Source organism: Protopterus annectens, chromosome 8.part0 (genome assembly GCF_019279795.1).
Source record: "Protopterus annectens isolate FY-2018-M chromosome 8.part0, PAN1.0, whole genome shotgun sequence".
NCBI classification, from domain to species: Eukaryota; Metazoa; Chordata; order Ceratodontiformes; family Protopteridae; genus Protopterus; species Protopterus annectens.
The window spans coordinates 1,061,978,353-1,062,000,346 of record NC_056741.1 but is presented as its reverse complement, the minus strand read 5'-3'; the positions used below and the strand labels follow the sequence as shown (position 1 = coordinate 1,062,000,346).

Sequence of the window (21,994 nt, the reverse complement as noted above, 5' to 3'; positions counted from 1 at the left end):
GTAAATATTGGAACTGATGGAATAAATTTATTAATGTCAGAATATTCCAGTATTTCTTAGTAATGCTTTCTACTTGACGGGTGAAAATGTGTGTATAAATGCCAATAATAATAATTAATACACCCCGGGGATCACTTCTGTCTCTCTGCTGGACAGTGGCACAGGAAAATAACTTTCTTGGGTGGCGTAAGCTATGGTACCTTGCTGGCTAGGCTTACGTAGGCCCTTGGGCCGATAGCTTAGTACCTACCTATGAACCTAAATTGTAAGGTTCCTCTTTTTCTTTCTTATTGTCTAAAATAGTATTCCCTGAACCTAAAATCGGTTTAAATTTCTCTTCTCTCTCTCTAGTACTACCTCATCAACTAACTTCACAATTAAGGTCTCAGGGTATCCTCTCTGTTTAAACAAGTGTATAATAAAGTTTACTTCTTCCATAAACACTTCTCTATCACTACACATCCTTGAAGCTCTGATTAGTTGACCTTTAATAATTCCTTTCTTTTGGTAATAAGGATGTTCATTATTGTAGTGTAAATAAGAATTTGAAAATGTCTCCTTACAGAATATTCTGGAGTGAAAATTATTTGTCTTATAATCTTTATAGATAATAACATCGAGGTAATTAATATTTTCCTTTGATGTAGTGTGAGTAAACCTCAAAATGGTTGTACTGCTATTAGTGTATTCAAGAAATACTTTCAGTTCTGCTTGAGAACCCTTCCAAAATAGAAGCACGTCATCCAAAAACCTCATATAGAAGACTACTTGTTTAAACCAATCTTTCTGAAAGATATAGTGTTTCTCCCGATAATTTAATACTAAGTTGGTGTATGAGAGGGCGCAAGTGGTCCCCATTGCTACGCCTTTTTCCTGCTTATAATATTCTCCATTAAAATACATATAATTGTGTTTTTAGAATGGTTTCCATAAATTCTAGAATTAAATTCACTTGTTCGTTTCTCAAATATTTACACTGTATAAGAACATCTTGGAACCACTCCAATCCGATGTCATGTGGGATACTTGGGAACAGGTCAATAACATCAATAGTAACTAGTATTAGTTCTTCATCAAATTTCTCCTTTGTGATTTTTGTTAAGAAATCCCAAGAGTCCTTGGAAATATGCTCTAAGGACGTTACAAACTTTTTTAGCCAATAATCAGTATATAAAGCCAAAGGTTCTATCTTAGAATGAGCCCCTGCAACAGTGGGGCGGAAAGGGGGGTTTTGAATATTTTTGTGTTTTTGGGATTCCAAACACCGTAGGGATTTTTGGATTAAGGACTGTTAAAAATTCATACAATGTTTTGTCTATCGTACCTTGAAATAAATGGTCTCTGACAAAATAATCTATTTTGAGTAAGCTATAAAAATTTAATTTCTTGAAACCACACTATACTTTGTTTCATCATTTAAAATGTCAAACATGGTTGTCTCATAGTCAATAGAGTCCATAATCACCACCCTTCCCCCCTTATCAGGTTTCGTTATTCGACAACCCTTTGTGTTAAAATGTGAACCAGTTCTTTATCTTCTTTAATCAAGTTACTGATAGTGATCCTCCTTGTTCCTAATTTCCTAATCTCACTTTCTACTAGTTCATCATACATTTTAAGTACTGGATTCAGGGGTGGGTTGAAGACACTACGATTAACAAGGTCATTGTTCAAGATGTTCTTCGTGTTTCACTCATTGCATTTGGGTTATCTGCTTGCAGGTAGCCCTCAGTCGGCCTGATTAACAAAGTATTGGGTCCTGTGTCGGTTGCTGCCCCTTCTTCCATGATGTCAGGTCGTCAGGGGTATAAAACATGCAGCCGATGCCATTACATCAGTCTTTCTTGCCATACGGCGCCCGAAGCAGAAGCAGTTCGCAAGTGAAGGTCGGCCGACTCATGAAATTTTTGTTTTCGAGTTTCAGAACTGAAGTCTTCAACTAAAGCTAAGTACCCCGTTGGGGAAACTTTTTCTTGCTCTTTACCGATGTCAGTGAAAGTTAATAATTGCATTACTTGTGGAAAGCAAATACCTCATAAAGATTTTCATTCGTACTGTATTCCTTGCCTAGGCCCTGACCACGACGTACCTTGCTGTCGGTTTTGTGCTTTATTTAATCAGCGCACTATCCATCGTTGGTATATTTTTGCCTTTAAACATTTCGGTTCTCGGTTTAATTATCCAGAAATATCATCTGTTAGCCATCTGACTACCGGGATTCCGAAAAAAATGCAAAGATAAAGACAGAGACAGGCCGCCGAGGTCTAAAACTACCGACGACGCTTCTCCTAAGCCAGTCGGCAGTTCGCCGGTACTCAGTGAGGCGCTTTCGCAGCCCCTGATAACTGCTACTTCTGATTCGCAGGCCTCTACTGAGAACCATTCGGAGTCCGGTCTGCTGTGAGATGCTTCAACTATGGAACCCGCGGATGTCTCTACATTGGACGGGTCCGAAGCCGCTGTGCAAGCACCGGCTTCTGAGGGTGTATTCAGGCCCACGGACTTGCATATTAAACCAACGCCTCCTTCTTCATTTAGGCCTAAATCTCGAACCATGCCTAAAAAAACGACGCTCAGGCCTCTATGCCTAAAAAACAAATGATAAGAATAATAACTCTAATCAGGGGTAACCAACCCCCCCCCCCTTCTAAGAGGCCTAGAACTGAAGTTGTTTATGAATCTTCTGACCAGGATTCTGTTTTTTTTTTATTCTTCTGATGATCCTGATTTGCCCTTATCTACTTATGAAGATTCTGATGCAGAGGACTCTATTCCCTCTGCTTTCCCTCCAGAGGATTTTTCTTTTGGTGAAACCTTACATACTCTAAGGGAGCATTTCCACTGAGAAAGCCAGGATATTTCTGATTCAAAAAAGAGGCTCAGGGATTTATTACTCCTGCCTCAGCATAGGCTTTTAGCTATCCCCCCTGTACTAGACATCGTTGATGATGCTTTTTCGGAATCTAGTTTGGCCCGTGATTCCTTGCCTCCTGCTCCCAGAAAACCTGACAAATATTGCAGGGTCCCTGGGTCACACAAGTTCCTTTTTAAAATTCCTATTGCGAATCCAGAGACTATTTCTCAGGGGCCCAAGGGCATTAAGGCTTAAAAATCCTACCCCTTCTGATAGAGACTCCAGGGCACTGGATAGATGGGGTAACAAGGTTTACACTTCTGCAACCTTGGCCATTAGGGATTCAAACGGCCAGTTTCATATGTTAAAGTATCAGCAACATGTTATTGGATTGCTTAAACAGAAAATTATGTTGATTTCTGATTGTGTGGAAAATAAAGAATTGCAGGATTTAATGCATTCTTCTGAACAGGTTGGAAAACATACTTTGCAATGTGGTTTTGATTCATTAGAGGCCTCTTGCAGGGCTGCTGTTACTGGGTCTGTGCTCAGAAGGCATGCTTGGCTTAAGGAGCAATCTTTACCTGATCATGTTAAAGCTAAATTGTTGGATGCTCCCTTAAATCAGGACCGCCTGTTTGGCAACAAGGCTGAGGAAGTTCTTAAAAAGATGGAAGATAAAGCTAAATCTATGCAAACTGTTAAATATTTCTTACAAGTTCAGCCTCCTAGATTTAGTAGGCACTGGCCGTCTAAAACTTGGTCCTTTCCAGCCTCTTCCAGGTCTTCTCAAGCCAAACCCAGACACAGCAGGGAACCCCAAGTTTCAGTCCCAAGGGACACATAGGACTAAGCAGTGGGGGGGCCTCCATTTCCAAATCTGGAAGTAATAAGACTCCCCCCTATGGTAAACTGTCTCAATGACTTCCTGTTAAAATTTCCAAGCACTTCCAACTGACTGCCCCTTAGGGGGGAAAGATTGCTCTTCATGCAAAGAAGTGGGAGCTCATTACCCAGGACAAATGGGTTTTAAATATAGTGTCCCAGGGATACAGATTTCACTTCCACACATTGCCAACACCAAATGGGTGGCCGGACCTACCCCCAAACCAGTGGGAATAGGCCCAAAAACAAGTACTTTCTCTCTTAATCATGGGGGCTATTCATTTAGTACAAGAAGAGGAAAAGGGACAAGGTTTCTACTCGAGACTTTTCCTGGTACCCAGAAAAGGCAATTCTTGGCGTCCTATTCTGGACCTGTCTACTCTAAACACCTTTTTGGAGATTCCAAAATTCAAGATGCTGACTCTTCACCAGTTACTTCCTATGCTAGGCAAAGACGCCTGGTTGGCAACACTAGATTTAAAAGCATACCTGCATATCCCAGTCAGGGAATCTTGCAGAAGATACCTTCTCTTCAAAGCAGGCTACACACACTATCAGTTCTCTGCACTGCCCTTTGGCTTATCTTCTGCGCCCAGGGTATTCACAAAGTGCCTAGCTCCAGTTATTGCATTTTGCAGGCAAGAAATATTCAAATATACCCATACCTGGACGATTGTCTAATTTAGGCAGAAAGCCGGGGCATACTTTTGAATCATCTGGCATTTGTACAAAGGGTTCTAACCTGTCTGAGGTACACTGTAAATGAAAAGAAATCTCACCTGGTACCCTGTCAACAAATTATATTCCTGTGAGCAAGCTTGAATACAACTTCCCAGATGGCTTACCTCATGCCAGAGAAACAAATTCATTTGACAAACTACTTCAAACAAGTGGCCACAAAAACCCTGCTATCTGCAAGACAAATACTGCAAGCCTTGGGGTTCATGGCCTCCTGCATTCTTCTAATTCCATATGCAAGACTGCATATGAGGAAACTACAGTGGTATCTAAAAAGCCTATGGTGTCAACATTCCCAGGATCTAGAAGCAATGATTCCTAACATACATTGCCTACGCCTAGAGTTCCTTTGGTGGGCAGAGGCCTGCCACCAAAACATGGGACTACCTTTCACACCACCCCCTGCCACCAATCCCTAACAACAGACTCATCAGACTATGCATGGTGGGCTCACCTGGCAGGGAAGTGCATTCAGGGCAAATGGAACCCAAGTCAAATGCACCTGCATATCAGTCAAAAAGAAATGTTAGTTGTACAGAATGCTCTGACAGCCTTCAAGGACCGCATTCTTCCAAGACAACTAATGGTAAAGACGGACAACACCAATGTTATGTGGTACATAAACAAGCAGGGGGTACACATTCTTACCCCCTCTGCAGACTAGCCATGGCATTTTGGAACACAGCCTTGAGCTACCAAGTGCACCTACAAGCTCAGTTCCTGCCAGGAAATTAAATACACTGGCAGACGGACTAAGCAGAAACCTCATGGACCCACACAAGTGGAAACTGGAACCAAGGATTTTCAACATGTTGACAAGCAAATGGGGGAGCCCAGATATAGACCTATTTGCCTCTCCCCAGAACTACCAATTGGACAAATTTTGCACAAGGACTCATACAAACAAGCCTGGAAAGTGGATGCCCTGTCCTTCAGCTGGAAAAAACTATCGGTCTATGCCTTCCCCCCACTGCCTCTGCTCTCCAAAGTACTACTAAATATCAAACAGGACAAACCAAGGATGATTTTGATTGCTCCAGACTTGCCACGCCAAGACTGGTACCACCTCCTGCGCAGTGTGTCACGGTTATCCCCATGGCACCTGCCTCAGACTCCTTTCCTGTTGTCCCAGCAGGAGAACCAGATTCTGCACTTTCAGCTTCTATCACTGAACCTTGCAGCCTGGCTAATTACCTAATCTCTCCTTTACCATCCCTCAGTAAACCTGTGATGGATATCATTTTAGAGGCAAGGAGGCCTAGTACTAGAAAATCTTATGCTGAGAAATGGAAAAGATTCTGTGCCTGGAACCAGTCTCAAGGGATGAGCACAGCAGCGCCCAGTTTACCTCAGATTTTACAATACTTAACGGAGATGCTTCACAAGGGCCTGTCTTTTTCCTCCCATTAAAATCCATGCCTCAGCCATTTCAGCTCATTATAATACAGAACCTCCCCTCTTCTCTCATCCACTGCTGAAGCAGTTCCTCAGAGGGGCCAAAAATTTGAGACCACCCAGTTGAGCTCCAACCCCTGCCTGGGACCTTAACTTTGTTTTGGAGAAACTCACTCTACCTCCTTTCGAGCCAACTGCTACTGCGGACTTAAAATTTCTGTCTTGGAAAACAGCTTTCCTTTTAGCAATCACTTCAGCTAGAAGGGTATCTGAATTACAGGCCCTTATGGCAGTGGAGCCTTTCATCATCTTTCATGTGGGACAGGGTATCCCTCAGAACCAATCCATCCTTCATGCCCAAGGTGGTAACCAGTGTGGCTCTTAATCAGTCCATTAATTTGCCAACCTTCTTTCCCAATCCACAGAACAAAGGGTAACAGATACTGCATTCCTTAGATGTGCACAGACAACTTAGATTCTACTTGGACAGGACTAAACCTCAAAGGAAATCTGAACAACTGCTGGTGGCATTTGCTGCAGGGGCAGAGGGGAAGGCTATTTCAAAGCAAACCATTTCTAGATGGATAGGCCATTGCATTCATTTCTGCTATATATAAAACCTATCCCCCAGTGGATCAGACCTCACTCCACCAGGGCTGCATCTACCTCTCCAGCCTTTCTCCGAGGCATCCCTACCAGGGACATTCTAGACGCTGCTACCTGGAGTTCTGTACATACTTTCACCAAGCATTATAATTTGCCAATTTTCTCTAAATCCAGAGCTGGCTTTGCCACTGCAGTCTTGCAGGGCCTTATAGCTGGCCCTAATGCTATTTAAATTCCTCCTTCCAACCATAGCTTTGGGAATCTACCCAAATGTAATGACTGCAACAGTGAAACACGAAGAACATAGTACAGTTGTGTACACTTACCATAAGTGTAGATGTTCGAGTGTATCCACTGTAGGGGGGGGACCTGACATCTGGGGCAAGAGAAACTGATGTAATGGAGTTGGCTGCATGTTTTATACCCCTGATGACCTGACGTCCTGGAAGAAGAGACAGCAACAGACGCAGGACCCAAGACTTTGTTAATCAGGCCGACTGAGGGCTACCTGCAAGCAGATAACCCAAATATAATGACTGCAACAGTGAATACACTCGAACATCTACATTTGTGGTAAGTTTGCACAACTGTACTTTATTCTTGCCCTGAAAAAAATAATTCAGGTTAAGTTTGCGTTGAAATAGTTTTAAATCTAATAATGTGTCCACTATTCTCAGTGGTCTAGCTGGTATGTATTGAAATCCTTTAGTAAATAGCCTGAAATAGTCAATGTTTATTGTAACAAAGGAGCCTCTCCTTCCACAGTCAAAGTTATTCTCGCAGCGATTTTGAACCTTCATATCAGTTGTGGTGACCAAACCTTGATTTTTTCCTAAAATTGTAAATTTTGCAGTTGTTTTTACATTGGAAAGACACAAAGAAAACTGAAAGAACGTATATATGAGCACACTTTAGATATCAGGAAGAGAAACCATAAGAATGCTTTATCCAAACATAAAAATGCTTTATCCAAACATATTGGTGAAAATCCTGGTCATGAGTTTGGTTTTGTTGGCATTGACCATGTAGTTAGAAATGTGAGGGGGGGACCTTGGAAAGACTTTTTAGAACTTAGATGGCAATTAAAATTAAATACTTGTGTTTGTCCTGGACTGAATGAATGTGTTTCTATTAGCAGTGTTTTAAAACTTTGCTCTTATTATGTGTAAATGTTTAAACTGCAGGTGAATATTTTTATTAATAATATTTATTAACATTTATTACATTTATTAACTGTTTTATTCATACATTGTTTTATGTAGTGCTTTTGTATGCATTGTATTTTTGTATATACATATATATTTTTTAGGTGGATTTTCCTTTAATTGTTAATTAATTATGTCACATGATTGTTTTTTGGCGGGATATTTAAAAGGTGAAGTGATGTTTGTTGGTTTTAATACCTCTGAAAAAGTCCATGGATATAATCTGACGAAAGCGCTAAGGTTTTCAATAAATTCTGGTTCTCTATTCCTGGTGTTGCTTGCTGCTTGCCTTCATTGTGGTTCTTGGTTTGTGGAGATGTCTAATGGTTTTCCTAAAAGGTACTATACACTTAAACTCCCCTTTTAGGGATCCTCTCCTGTCTTGGGATTTGACTTTAGTACTACAGTCACTTACGGCATCACCCTTTGAATTAGCATCTACCTGTGATTCAAAGTTTCTCTCTTGGAAGACGTTATTTCTTGTAGCTATTACTTCCACGAGACAAGTCTCCAAATTACAAGCCCTATGTTCTAAAGCTTCTTACTTAATTTTCCATAAGGACAGAGTGTCACTCAGAACAAATCCAACTTTTTGCCTAAAGTGATTTCAGATGTTAATATCAATCAATCTGTAGACTTACCAGCATTTTTCCCAAATTGTAACATAGGAGAGTACTGCCTTCACCTCCTGGATGTACATAGGCAGTTGCAATTCTATTTACATAGAACAAAACAATTTAGTTAATCTGATTATTTGTTTGCATCCTTTGCCAGTGCAACTTTGGGAAGACCAAGTCTCCAGGGTAACTTTCTCTAGGTGGTTGAGAGAATGTATATCATTCATATACAAAAAGTCTAATATGACACTTCCAAAACCAGTCAAGGCACATTCTACAAGATCAGTGGCAACTTTTACAGTCTTTCATTCCAGAGCTTCCATGTCAGACATTTGCTCTGCTGCAATGTGGGCTATGCCTCAAAAGCTATGCCTCAAACCTTTATTACGTATTACAAATTGGATGTGGTCTCCAGGGGGAGAGCATCTTTTGGCTTTATGGTGCTCAGGAATGTCCTTCCATAAGGCCTCACAAGATACAAGGTGGGGCTAGGGACTCTGTCCCGTTAGTCAAGAATAGATGAAGATTGAAAACCTCAGATAAAGAAGTCATGTCTTACCATAATGTTCCATCTGTGTTGTCGATCTTCATCTATTCTTGCGTCCCTCCCACCTTCCCCCTCCTTCAGTTTTCTGGTGGAGCGATATCCTGTCCTGAATTTTTACTGTTCGGGTGCCTTGGACAAGGCTTCTGACTTTCATAATTCTATTTTTCTGTATAGGCAAACTTGATCTGAGGTAATTTGGAGAGGGGAATTGTGGGTAGACTTGCAGCTCAAGAGACTTTTTGGTTGACTCGAGCTGTGTAACGACCAGATCGATTCCGAAGATCGGAACCGTGCCCATTAGTCAAGTGTAGATGAAGATCGACAACACAGATGGAACATTATGATAAGACATAACTTTTTTCCCCTATGTCTGTATAAATGATATCGCAAAGTAGATGTAGATAATTAACATATGTCAGCACATTTTGGGACACATGAATATTTTGGAGAGACTGAAGTAGTAGTTGAGAATTTTTCGACTTATGGAAGTTTTTCCATTTAATACAGAATTCAGCTCGGAAAAAAAAACAAAGTAAAAAGTTAACGGAAATTGTTTTACTTTTAGAAATGATATGGAAGTCTTTTGGTAGTCATTTCAAGTGAGTTAAAAACTAGAACATTTTGTACTGGCTTTGTTATGTAGCGGGATAGAGCTCTGACTACTATCCAGCTGACTCTGATTCAAGTAGTTGACCAGGCACTAGAGGAGCCTACTGTGGTAGGAAGCAAATGAAGAGGAGTAACGTGCTTGCCTCTTGGAAGGAGGTGGAGTGGCACCTTTTGGAGTTGCTTCCCCCACTTGGAGATTGGGGATCTAGCAGGAACAATGTGCTGAAAGGTGAAAGGATGAAGTTGCCTGAGTCACTACGAGAGATGGGTGATGACTCCACACTGGCACCCATTGCATGCTTTTCCCTTAAGTAATTGGTTGGTACATAAAAATGATTTTAACATGAGATAAGTCTCCTAGTGGCTACGCGGATACTGCTGCATTGCATTAGGCCCTTACCCTAAGGGAACTAAGAGTGAGTCATGGTGGTCATTCAAAACATGGCAGGTACAAGGGGCTCAAAAGTTTAAAAAAAAAATTGAAAACCAAGGATTAAAAGTGGAAGAGGTTGAGTTGCCTGAGAGGCTATGTCACTTGGAGAGGCAGATGATGGCCCCTTAGTGCACACCCATTGCATGCCTTTACTTTGAGTGTTTATGTGGTAAGACAAAGTAGGCTGACGAAAGGACTGTAGCTTGTAGTGTAGAGTGTTTTTAAGAGAGCAGTGATGAAAGATTTAAGTTCTTTATCTCTTTTGGGATTGGAGAAGCTCAAGTAATCTGCCTAGTTTACGTTGCCATTGCCTCTTAACTATACAAGAAAATTGGGACACTTTTTTAGTGTGGAGGATGATCCCTTTAAAGAGTTTTTTCCATAAAGGGATGTAGATTCATGGAATAACCATCCTTAACAGATGATAGACTGAGAAGCTGGTGTAGATTGAAGTGCATGGGACAAACTTAAGGCTGTCTTCGAGATGAGTTGGAGGAAGAAGTAAAACAGAAATATACTTAAGTGGCAGCTTCACCTTAACATCAAGTAACATCAAGTATGGGTCTTGATAGTCAATTTGCTTTCACAGTGTATGCTTTTGTGAGGTGTTGTGCACAAACTGTATATTTATTTTTTCTGACTTTTTTTTCTTTATAGACACAATTTATGATGAAGATGAAGTATTGTTAGCATTGGCTGAACAACTGGGAACATTTACAACACTGGTTGGAGGACCCGAGTTTGTTCACTGTCTTCTGGTATGTTCTGCACAAAAGTCATAACCTGCTTTAGTTTGCTTTATCTTAATAGTAGCAAAGCAGATGAGGGGGGCAGACTTCATGTCAAAGCGGCATTGTTATTATGGGTTTATCTCTAATAACTTTGAGATCTTGGGCATCTTTCTTTAGGGAATGCTTCAGCAATACTCCACCTGGACTTTTAGGTATTGATGGTCATCTGCATTTTGTTCTCTTCTGAAGGAGCTGTATCCCTCTTGAATTCTTATTTTAATTTCTTCAAATGTGTAGGGTTTTTAGCACTTTGACAGAAACGGACCACATTTCTAAGTCTGGGTATAGTTAAAGTTCACGAAACCAGCTTTGTTTCAGTCTTTGATGTTTGGTAAGAGTGCTGTTTCCAGCACCTACAATGCAGCAAGAATTGCCTCCTCCTGAAGTTTGTATAGGGTTCTCTTACGTTTTTTCCCCTCACATATTTGTGTATGCTTGGATTGTTTTCTGTAATATCTCAGTTATTTGAACTGTATAGATGTCCTTTTCCACTTTGCTGTGGTTTATGCTTGTATGTAGTGAAGTTTAAAGCTGTCTGTCAGTACATAGAATACTGTAGTTCTTAACCATAGCTATTTTAGTAATTAATGCTGGTTTTGTCCTTTTTTTTCCCCCTTTGGTTAAAATATCTAGGTTTTTGCTTTTAACAGTTGGTATTGGATGATTCCATGTGATAATTTTTTTCATTTTCATTAATTCTTTGTAGTTCGTGTTTTAAGTGTTTCTTAGCTACTTGTGCATTTTAATATTTGCATGATTTCGTTGTAATGGCACTACCACAGTATGTATATTCTCAGCCATAAGTATGTCTCAGACTGCTGTAGGATGTGCAGTTATGCAGGTTCTAAAGTGCAGAAGTAGAAATATGTCCATCATATTGATAATTGCTGCCGTAGCTTTAGCTATATGGGTTGTATACTGACAAAGATATAACAGCTGGCCAGCTTCCAAAGATTCTGTGCACCTTCCTTGTGCTCAAACTCTGTCCACTCATGCTGAGTTGACTAAAAGACAAGTTTGGGTGCCAAACCCTTCAAAGCTGTACTGCTGCCGAAGGGCAACCTACTTTAAGAATTTCGAGAATCAGCTGTCGGCTTCTTATTGTTACATTGCTGGACAGATGAGTTTGTTTTGGGGAAAGACTTTTTATTTTCTAAATGTTTGTGTTTTATCACGTTCCTCTTCAGGAAAGTTATTTTAAAGCTAGAAGTTTTGTGTTTTAATGGACTGTCACGAGGCTGTATCATACTTTTAAATGGGGGCTCTCTCTTTTTCTGTCAGGTTAAAAGTTGTGTAAAGTAAGTGATAGAAAACTTTTTTTCTCTGTGGAGAAATTATGTTCATTTTTACCTTTTGTGGCTGTCATGGTGTTTTAAAGTGCTTTTTATTGTGTTTTTCTTGGAAAAAAAGTGACTTTTAATGGCATTTTCTGCTTGTGTTCCCCAGGAATGAGGTACCATTTTTGGCCTGACCATGGAAAAAAATACCAATCCCACTGTCAGTCCTTCTCCCGGTTGCAAAAAGAAAAAGTTAAGCAAACGGGCTTTGCCACCACAGTAGTCTAGCAATTTGCCCCAGCCGCTGGTGGGTGACTGATTTGGGCATTTGTTGTGTCTCTGACCACTGGGTCTATATTATAACATCGAAGTTTCAAAACTTCGAATGTTCTAATATCGAACCCTATTCAGCGAAAGCTGAAAACATCGAACATACAGAATAGCGGATTTTTTCCTAGGGAAAAAAAATCAGTGTTCCCAAACACATACACACAACACAAGCACACCAAACAAACAGCAATCCACACACATACACCTAAAATCTTACACCTAACCCTACAGTAAACTATACACACACCACTAACTAACCACTTACCTTAACCCAAACCCTAACCCTAAGGTCCGTCACTATCACACACTCACCTCACCCGCGCCCTAACCCTAACTCACCTACCCCACCCTAACCCTCACGTCCACACAATCGCACACATACCTAACCCACACCCTAACTAACCTAACCCGCACTCAATCGCACACTTACCTGAACCCAACCCGTAACTTTCCACCACAGCGCTGAAAATACGAAGCAACAGAAACGGACAACCAAATTCTTGCCCTCGGACAACCGAATTCTTTCCCTAGGAAAAAAATTGGTTTTCTGTTGCTTCAGTATTTTCAGTTTTCGCTGAATAGGTTCGATATTAGAACATTCAAAGTTTTGAAACTTTGATGTTCTAATATAGACACCAGACCACTCAACTTTTACCTGGATATGTCTGGTGTAGCACCTGTGGGGATTATAGTCCAGGGATTAACCATGTCTTCTGCGGGTGTTGGTAGTCCTCTCTGTGGGCAAGGGAAGAGCCACCCATGTCTGTCCTGGGAAAGGGAGTGGGGAAGGCTTCCCTGTTGTGTCAGAATGCTGTGCTGGGAAAGCTTCTACTGCTATGAGTAACATGACTGGCCTCATTTTTCCTTTCAAAAAGAAATAGAAAACTAAGTGTGTCTACTCCTCCTCAAAGACAGGAGTAGTTTATTAGGTCTGTCTCGAAGTTTAATTCAGGCCATTGATCCTTCCTTTAAAGTACTTTTTGCTAAAAGAAAGAAGGATACCTCTTTTCCTGAAGAGATTCAGGATTCTGAATTCGACCAGGAAGGTGAAGGGACATGTACTTTAGTTTTCTCATCAGGTTTCTAATTCAGATTCAGAGGCAAGCCCAATTTTTGATTTTTGAGACTATTGCTGGAATGTGCTAGTGCTTTCACTGGAAGAACACTGAGGTTTCTCAGTCCATCAGAAAGTACTATGAGTTGTTGCAGAAAGAATTTCCAGAACCTACACCATTTCTCCTCTTCTGTCTACTTTAGAGAATGTGTGCTACTGGCTGCAGTTTTCCTGATAATCAGCCAGTTGTCCCTAAAAAGACAGATAGGATGTGTAAAGTTCCTGAGTCTTTTAAGTTTTTATACATGATTCCCAGACCTGACCCAGCAGCTGTAGCTTTAGTTGATTCCACTGCTACTAAACACTTAGTTCATTTCAGACCTACTCTTTCTGGTAAAGGGAAAAAATATGTACTTCTGCAACTTTGTCAGAATTTTGAATTGACAGGCTCATATGTTAAAGCTTTTGTGACTAATTGTGTAAGTATGAGGCATGCTTTATCTACAGGTCCGATATAGTCTATTTTCATCCGATTCAATGCTTGAGTTGTCTGATCTGATGACAGTATCTTCTTCTAGAACCTTGGATCTGTGTCGCTGACTCCTCCCTTACCCACAGTTCCCACTTTCTGTCTGAAATACCTCAGAAGTTGTTTGCTGTCTGTTCAATCCAGACATGCTGTCTGAGATACCTCATAATCCAGTCACAATAAGTAAAAGTTTTTGCCTAATTTCCTGCTCGACTCCACCATTTAGATATAGGGTAGTGTTATATTATACGATAGTGAGAGGTTAGGTCTGGCTTAGATAATTGGTAGCATTAAGCTTTTTTGTCCTGTATTGTGTGAACTTTCTAGATAGTTTTATTATTACATTATTATTATTATTATATTATAATTTAGGCTAATCTAGTATGTGTGTGTGTGTGTGTTTTCTAGCAGTAAAACAGTATCTGATGTTGTCCTTCTCATTCTGATTTACATATGGGTCACGGATCAGATCCACAGATCCAACTCGGCCGTCTTCTACAGACTTCCACTTCCAGGCTCGAGCTCCTCTCACTACCCTCAGTCCTCTGCAGTAAGCACAGCTTCCTCAGATCTCATTTACCACCATTCACATTGGGCATGCTTTCCAGTGCTCGAGCAGTTAGCAATAAAATTAGAAAGCTTTATTTTTAGATTAGTACAGCCTTTTCTTCAGTTAGTGTTTTGTTCTATTTTCCTCCTGCCCACTAAGATTTTCGCAGGCATTAGGCAGTCTAGATCCCATCCCTTTCAATTATATACTTACATATATATTTATATAGGTTTACTATCACAATTCGGAAATGCACTCGGTCGATTCTTCATATCATAGAAAAACCATGGCAAAAATCAAAACGTTTTTCCCTCCCAATCTCAAACCATGTTAAAGCCGTGTGTTTGGTATTAGCTGTTTTGAAAATATGGCTGTTGAACTGTGTTTGCAATGCGGAAATTGATATTGAAGCTTCGGTACAGTAGATTTCCAGTTTATGGCACTTTGAAAATATACTTTCGATGTTAAGCTACTGAACTGGGTACGTTTCTGAATTATGATAGTAAACAATGTATCCATATGTATAAGTGTGTGTGTGTGTATAATATATATATATATATATATATATATATATATATATATATATATATATATATATATATATATATATATATAAAGTGTGTGTGTGTATCTATATCTATTTTTATATATATGGGTTCCCTTCAGAATGCCGGAATTTAAAACCTTGAAACCCATATGATCGCAGCCCATATGTTCGAAGTTTTGAAATGCCGACATTCTGAACGGGAAATCGCATATGGCGTGGACCGGGAGATTTCCCTTTATCTTGCTGTAGTGCGATCTTGGAGTTTGTATATTTAAGTAGGGGTCTCTGGGTCCCTTGGCTTTCCAGGTCATAGAAAAGGCTTTCTCTGCAGAGAGGAATCCGATCTCTTTGGCTACTGTTCCGCTCTGTCACTTCTCATCAGATCTGGGAACTGGGCCTTTCATTGCTGTCCAGGATCAGCCCATCTTGAAGAGTGTCCAGGATTTTCCACCTGAGCTGGCCCCCACCTCTTCCAATACCTCCCCTGAACATCTCACAGAGGAGGTGTTTCAGAAGAGGACGTGCAAAAGGAGGCACTTATCCTCAGTGAGGGATCCATGGGGGAGTTTATGGACTTTGATGAGAGAGGAAGGATCCCCTTAATCACCAGCAGAGGATGTCTGTTTTGCTGACATTTTGGAAATTTTGAAACAAAGAGGTGGTTGGTTGTCCCAAAATCCTATTTCCAAGGAGTCTGTATTTCTGGAAGTCTTTGGGACAGGCCTGACTACATGTTGGGATATCCCCTCCCCCACTTTGGGACAGGCCTGACTATATGTTGGGATACCCCCCCTGGCGGACCCTCTTATAAACCTGGTGGCCCACCGGGCCTGGAAGGAGTCAGACACAATAGAACTTGTACTTAAGCAACCTGACAAAATCCTCTTGCCCCCCCCTCCCCTAAATACTACTCCTTTTAATCCAAAAGTGTTTCAGTTGACGCAGTGGTGGTGGCAGCTGCCACTAAGAAACAGCTAACTGAACAAACCTCTACTGTCCACCTGCCTAACCAGGAGTCTAGAGCGATGAACAGGTTTGGCAAGAGCATTTATGCTTTGGCCACTTTTACGCTGAGAGCGCTAAACTACCCAGCACATTTTATTCACCTAGAGAGAAACCTGGTCAAGGAAATCACTCATTGGTGGAGAGCATGCTGACAGAGTAACATTAGATTTAAAAGATGCTTATTATGCATCTGGATCACACTATCAGATGTCCTAACTGAAATTACTGCTGCAGTATTCTTGACATATGGGTTGTCATGGCAGTTTTCTGGCTGGGGTACCAAATCTTTACCTTCTTGAGGTTGTATGTCCAACACATGACTTCAGTTCTTATACATTGTAGGCAGATGGACATACAAGCATGGCTCCTCATAGTGTTTTGCCACTACCCAAATTGCAGATCATGCATCCATTAGACTGTTTGCATCTTGATAGTACCTTTGCTTCGATCATTTATCCAGATAAGTTCCCCATTGGGTAACCTTCATTTTTTACTTATGCTGTTTTGTTGAAAGCTGTTAGATGCTAGGTGGGTAGGTGGGGTATATGCAAGTGTGGTAGGCAGATTCCGTACAAGAACTTGCATGCTAAGTGCCTCTTTTGCCAGTATCTGGAGCACTATCACAAATTTTGCTTAATCTGTTAATCGTTCATTCCCAAAACCCTTAGGTTGAGGCTTTCCTCCCTCAACACCTTTCTAGAGATTCAGTGTCTTAAATGGTTGGCCCTGTCCAAAATGTCTGAATCCACATCCTCGGACAACCCTCTTACATCAAAGGAAAGTTAGAGGCTCAGATTGGATCCCCAGTCAAATGTATCAGCCTCCAGCGTACCTGCTAAGGTACCAGAACCTGCAGTATGCCAAATCACCTCTCACTTACCCTCTACTGAGACTCTTGTCAGAGACTGGTATGGCTCCTGAGAACTTGCAGACTGCTGATACGTCTGATGAACAACAACTCGTCAGTTCCGAGGGACCTCACAGCTTTCTCAAATTTTTGTTGGGGAAGAGATCCCAGGCTCTTTAGTAGAAGTTAGACAGGGTTCCATACCTCCTCATGTCATCCAGGTAGAAGTTGCACCTAAAAAGGAAAACAGGAGACTAGGCATGTGGCTCTCTCTCTCAGCAGCTAGGGAAAAGGAGTGGCTAGATTTCTTACAGAAGTTGTTATGCTGTAAACCTCTGTCCTTTGGGTTTCCACAATTGCTGTCTGCTACTCAAAAACCTGTCTTAGTTTCCTTCTCTTCTGAAGAAGAACAAGACTACGATTCTGTCCATTCTGTAGACTATTCCCCTCAGCTGCATTCTCCAGGTCAAATCTCTTTGGAAGAAAAGGACTCTGTCAACAGATTCCTTTATTGAGGAAGCTTCTTTTGGGGAGGTTCATAGGTGTGTACTAGGCTAATGGCCCTGGAGCCTTTATAAGCCTAGCCCAAAGGATTCCCTGGCATCGTGTTGCCCGATGTTGGTTCCCAGCTCCCCTGTCAAGCAAGGCCACTGAAGTGATCTCCGGGGTGAATTTTCTATTTCCCATCCACTCGTCAAGATTTCTCTTGAAGAGGGCCAGTGAGGTGCTTTGCTTGATGTATATGGGAAGTCTATTCCAGAGCATGGGCAGTCTCTGGGTTAAGAACCTGTCCTTCCAGCATGTTCTGTTGATTGTGGTAATGAGGTTGAGATCTCTGGAGCATGTGGCACGGAGGGATTGGGATTTCTTTAGATGTAGCATATCTAACAGTGCTGGGTCTGACATGGCTTTGTAGGTTAAGCAGAGATCGCCTCTAAGTAGGCGATATGAGACAGAGAATAGCTGGAGTTTTTTCAGTCTGTCCTTATAGAGCATGTGTTTAAGGCCTAGGATCCCCTTAGTGAGGTATTTTTGTTGTCTTTCCAGTTGTTGCATGTGTCTAGTCAGGTACATGCCAAATGGGGCATTGTACTCTATAATAGGTCTAATGAGAGAAGAGTAGAGAGAGACAATAACCTCTTTCTTCCTAGATGCAAAACCCTTTGTAATGAGATGTGCCACATAGAAGGATTTTCTGACCACAGTGGCAGTGTGATTGTCAAAGGAGTGGTTGCTATCAACATGTGTTCCCAGATGTCTTATAACCCCTTTGGTGTTCAGTGGATTACCATCGATGTGGTAATTCATGGTTAACGTGCTTTTCCCAAAGGGAACGACGATGCATTTTTTGGCATTGAGCTTTAGGCCATGGTTCTGGCACCAGTCATCGGTTTCAGTGAGGCCTTTCTGTAGAATGTCTCCATCATTTGGAGAGCCACTAATGACTCCCAGTTTGCAATCGTCTGCGAACTTGGTCAGCCAGAGTCCCTTTGTGTTGGCCTGGACTTCAGAGAAGTAGATGCCAAACAGGAGAGGACCCAGGACAGATCCCTGTGGGACTCTACTTGTGACTGGTCGGCAGTCTGATTTGGAGTTCGTTACTTTCACAGTGTGGGTTCTATCAGTGAGTCAGTTTGCAACCAACCTTGTGACGTAGGGGTTGATGCCTAGTTTAGTGAATTTATGACTCCTTAGTGAAGAATGGTATCAAAGGCCATGGCCAGATTGAGGTAGGCTGTATGAACTACCTTGCCTTCATCCACAGCTCTGGTGATAGACTCGAAGAAGTCTACCAGGTTGAGCAGGCATGATCTACCCTTCACAAATCCAAACTACGTGGGGTCCAGAGTTTGGATATTCCCTATGTCCCTATTTATAAGGTCCATGATGATGCGCTCCACAGCCTTACATAACAGACTCGTCAGGCTGATGGGGTGGTAGTTCCCAGGATCCGTATTCGCCCCCCCTTTGTGGAGTGGGATGACTGTAGCAGTGCTCCATTCGGTGGGGACAAAGCCTGAAGTGAGGCTGTGATTGAACGAGACACACAGGTTTGGTGCCAGTTCGCTTTGTAATTCATGTAGAACACAGCCAGGAATATTGTCAAGTCCCATGGAGGCTGTATTCTTGGCCTTAGACAGTGCGGTTTTAACCTGTGCAGCAATAATATTGGGTACTTGGCATGTCTCTGGTATTGTGATTGGCCCTTTAGTGGGCGGGGGGGGGGGGGGTAAGGTTAGCACTGAATCTGTCGACCATTATATTGGCAATGTCAGTTGGCTCAGTATAGGAGTTACCATTGTGTAGTAGCTCAGAGCAGATCTGAGTATTGCCATGTAGATTTGTGACATAACAATAGAAGGCCTTGTGGTTGTCTTTAGTATCTGCTGCAGTTTTGTTTTCGTAGCTAGCTTTAAAGGACTTGATGAGGGATCTCAGCTTTTTGTTGAGGCTAACAAAGGAGTTTTTCCAGTCTTGGGACTTCATCTTTTTCTGCAACAGTTTCTTCCTTCTGTTGTAGAGTTTGTTTATGGCAGAGGACCACCAGATTGGCTTCCTTTTTTTGGAGGAGAGCGTCTTGGTTCTGTTGGGTATGGCCCATTCCATGCATTTGTGTACGTATTCGTGCAGTGCATTGGTGTATGATTTAGCAGTCCTGCATCTATTCTGCATTTGCATGGGTGTTGTGAAGTTAGCCACCTCTGTTTTTAGAAGCCCAAAGCTAGCTTTGAAGAAAATTTTCACGGTGGTTACCTTTGTGTGGGGTGTGCGTGGGATGTGGATATCCATGGTGACTAGCTTGTGGTTAGATCTGACCAGGGAGGAGTTGACTATTGGTGTAGAGTAACAGTCACCCATGTTAGTAATAACCAGGTCAAGGATGTTGCTACCCCTAGTGGGGGTAAGAATGAACTGGTCCAGGGCATTGGAATTAATGACTTCCAGAAAACATTGAGCAAGTATGTTGGTACTTGAGTAGTTTTCCCAGTTACTGGCGGGGTAGTTAAGGTCACCCAGTATGAGAGTGTTGGGTTGGACCTTAATGTTTTCCAGGGTGGTTACGAATGTGGAGTGGGAGTCTTGGGACATGGTGGAGGATCTATAGCAGGCAACAACCTGGATTGCAGTCTTACCCAGTGTTAGTTGTACCTGGAGTATCTATGATGCATTATGTTGGGCTACTAGCCTGGAGGTGTGCATATCCTTTATGAATATGGAGACACCACTGCCTTTAGGGCTTCAGTACAAGTTTTGGGGATAAAAGCTGTGATATGAATTATAGCCTTGTAGTGCAGGGGTGCTTTCTGGTGCTTTGAACCAGGTCTCTGTTACTGCACAAATGTCGATGTTCTCCATTTTAAGGAGTGCTTTGAGTGAGTGCATCTTGACATTTAGACTTTTAGCACTGAGTAAAATAACCCTCACATTACATTTCCTTTTAGTTGTTATGGTGGTAATTTGGTCTTCAGGACATTCCCTAAAAAAGGCACTATATGGGTGGCAAGAACTTTGGCCAGTATCCAGAATCACAGGGGTGACAGATTCAGGCCATCTCTGGCAAAGCATCGAGGTCTGTCGATCATGTCATCCAAGGCAGACAGATACTGGATCCCCTTAGAGTGACTATACAGAACATTATGAAACACTTTGAATGGCAATCCACTCAGACCTCTGATGTTCAAAAGAGGTATTACACCTTCTTGGAAATGGGTACCTTTTCCCCTTCAACAGTCCCTCCTGATGTTCTTCATGTTTCACTGTTGCAGTCATCACATTTGGGTTATCCCTGCCAGGGTAGCCCTCGGCTGGCCCGAATACCAGAGGCTTAGTATTTCTTCGTCGGATGCTGTCGCTTGAGAACTGACGTCAGGTCGTCCGTAGTATAAAGTAAGGCAGTCAACGCCATTGCATCAGTCTTTCTTGCCATGGAGACCGAAGCAGAAGCAGTTCACATGAGTGCCGGTCGACCACTACCCGAGTTTTCGTCTACCCAATTGAAGTTGAAGTCTTCTAAAGCTAAGTACCCCGTTGGGGATCCTTTTTTCTTGCACTAACCGATGTCAGAAAAAAGTTAATTGTCTCGCCTGTGGAAAGCAAATACCACAACAAGACTTCCACTCTTACTGTGTCACTTGTTTAGGCCTAGACCACACCATCCCCCATTGTCGCTTCTGTGCTTTGTTCAATGCCAGAACTAGCCATCGTCGGGCCCATATTGTAGCCAGATATTTTTGCTTACAGTCCTTGAAATCCGATATGGCTTCGGTAAGCCATCCAGTAGCAGATCTTCCAAAAAAACGTAAAGACAGAGACCACACAGGTCCAAAGCTGCCGATGATGCTTCCATTAAGCTAGTTGTCAGTTCTCCGGTACTCAGTGAGGTGCTTTCGCAGGCCCTGATGCCCACTTCTGTTGATTCACAGGCCGCTACTGAGGCCATTTCCGAGTCTGGTATGCCGCAAAACTCTTCTTTGACTAAGGATCCTGCGGTCGTCTCTACCTTGGATGGGTCTGGAGCCGCTGAGCAGCCACCGGCTTCCGAGGAAGTCCTTCGCACTACAGAATCTCGACACAAACCAATATCTTCTTTCGTGACTGCTGTTCTTTCAAAACTGGACGTGTTTCTTACGCCCAGGGTATGAATCACTCCCAAGAAGCAGACAACCCACTCTCAGATGCCTGCTACCTTGCCTCAGTCTCAAATGCTTAAAATGGCGGAAGACCTTATCATGCTGATCAGGGGAAGCCAAGCTACCCCCTCCCAAAGGAAAAGAGATCTATCCCCTGTAGTTTTGTCTGAACAAGAGTCAGATGAATCTGATACGTCTGAATATGAAGACATGCAACCCCTCTCCACTTATGAGGATTCTGATGCAGAGGATTCCATTTCTTCAGCCTCTTGAGGCTTTCCAGGACACCTTTCAGTCCACATCTTTTGCAGATTATTCTAACCCACCAGCTCCTGAGAGACCAGGCCTGATGACCTAAAATATGTATATAAGAACACAGTGGCAGACCCCCCTGCAGTATCTCTCTCTGTCTTCAAATAAGTCCTCTAAGCTTCTGCCCAGTGCTAATGCCCTACCCTTGGACAAAGATAGAATGGTGATGAATAGATGAGGAAAAAAGGTTTACACCTTTGTTACCCTTGCTTGTAGGGCAGTTAATCTGGAC

General features: G+C 42.1%; 1 protein-coding gene across 1 annotated transcript in view; it reads left to right on the top strand.

Moving 5' to 3' along the window:
- PPP2R1A (protein phosphatase 2 scaffold subunit Aalpha) overlaps positions 1-21,994 on the top strand; it is a 2,558,186-nt gene that overhangs the window by 425,343 nt on the left and 2,110,849 nt on the right. The window contains exon 3 of the mRNA XM_044079364.1: positions 10,547-10,647. Coding sequence (XP_043935299.1) covers positions 10,547-10,647 — 101 coding nt within the window. The remainder of the gene's footprint in view (positions 1-10,546; positions 10,648-21,994) is intronic.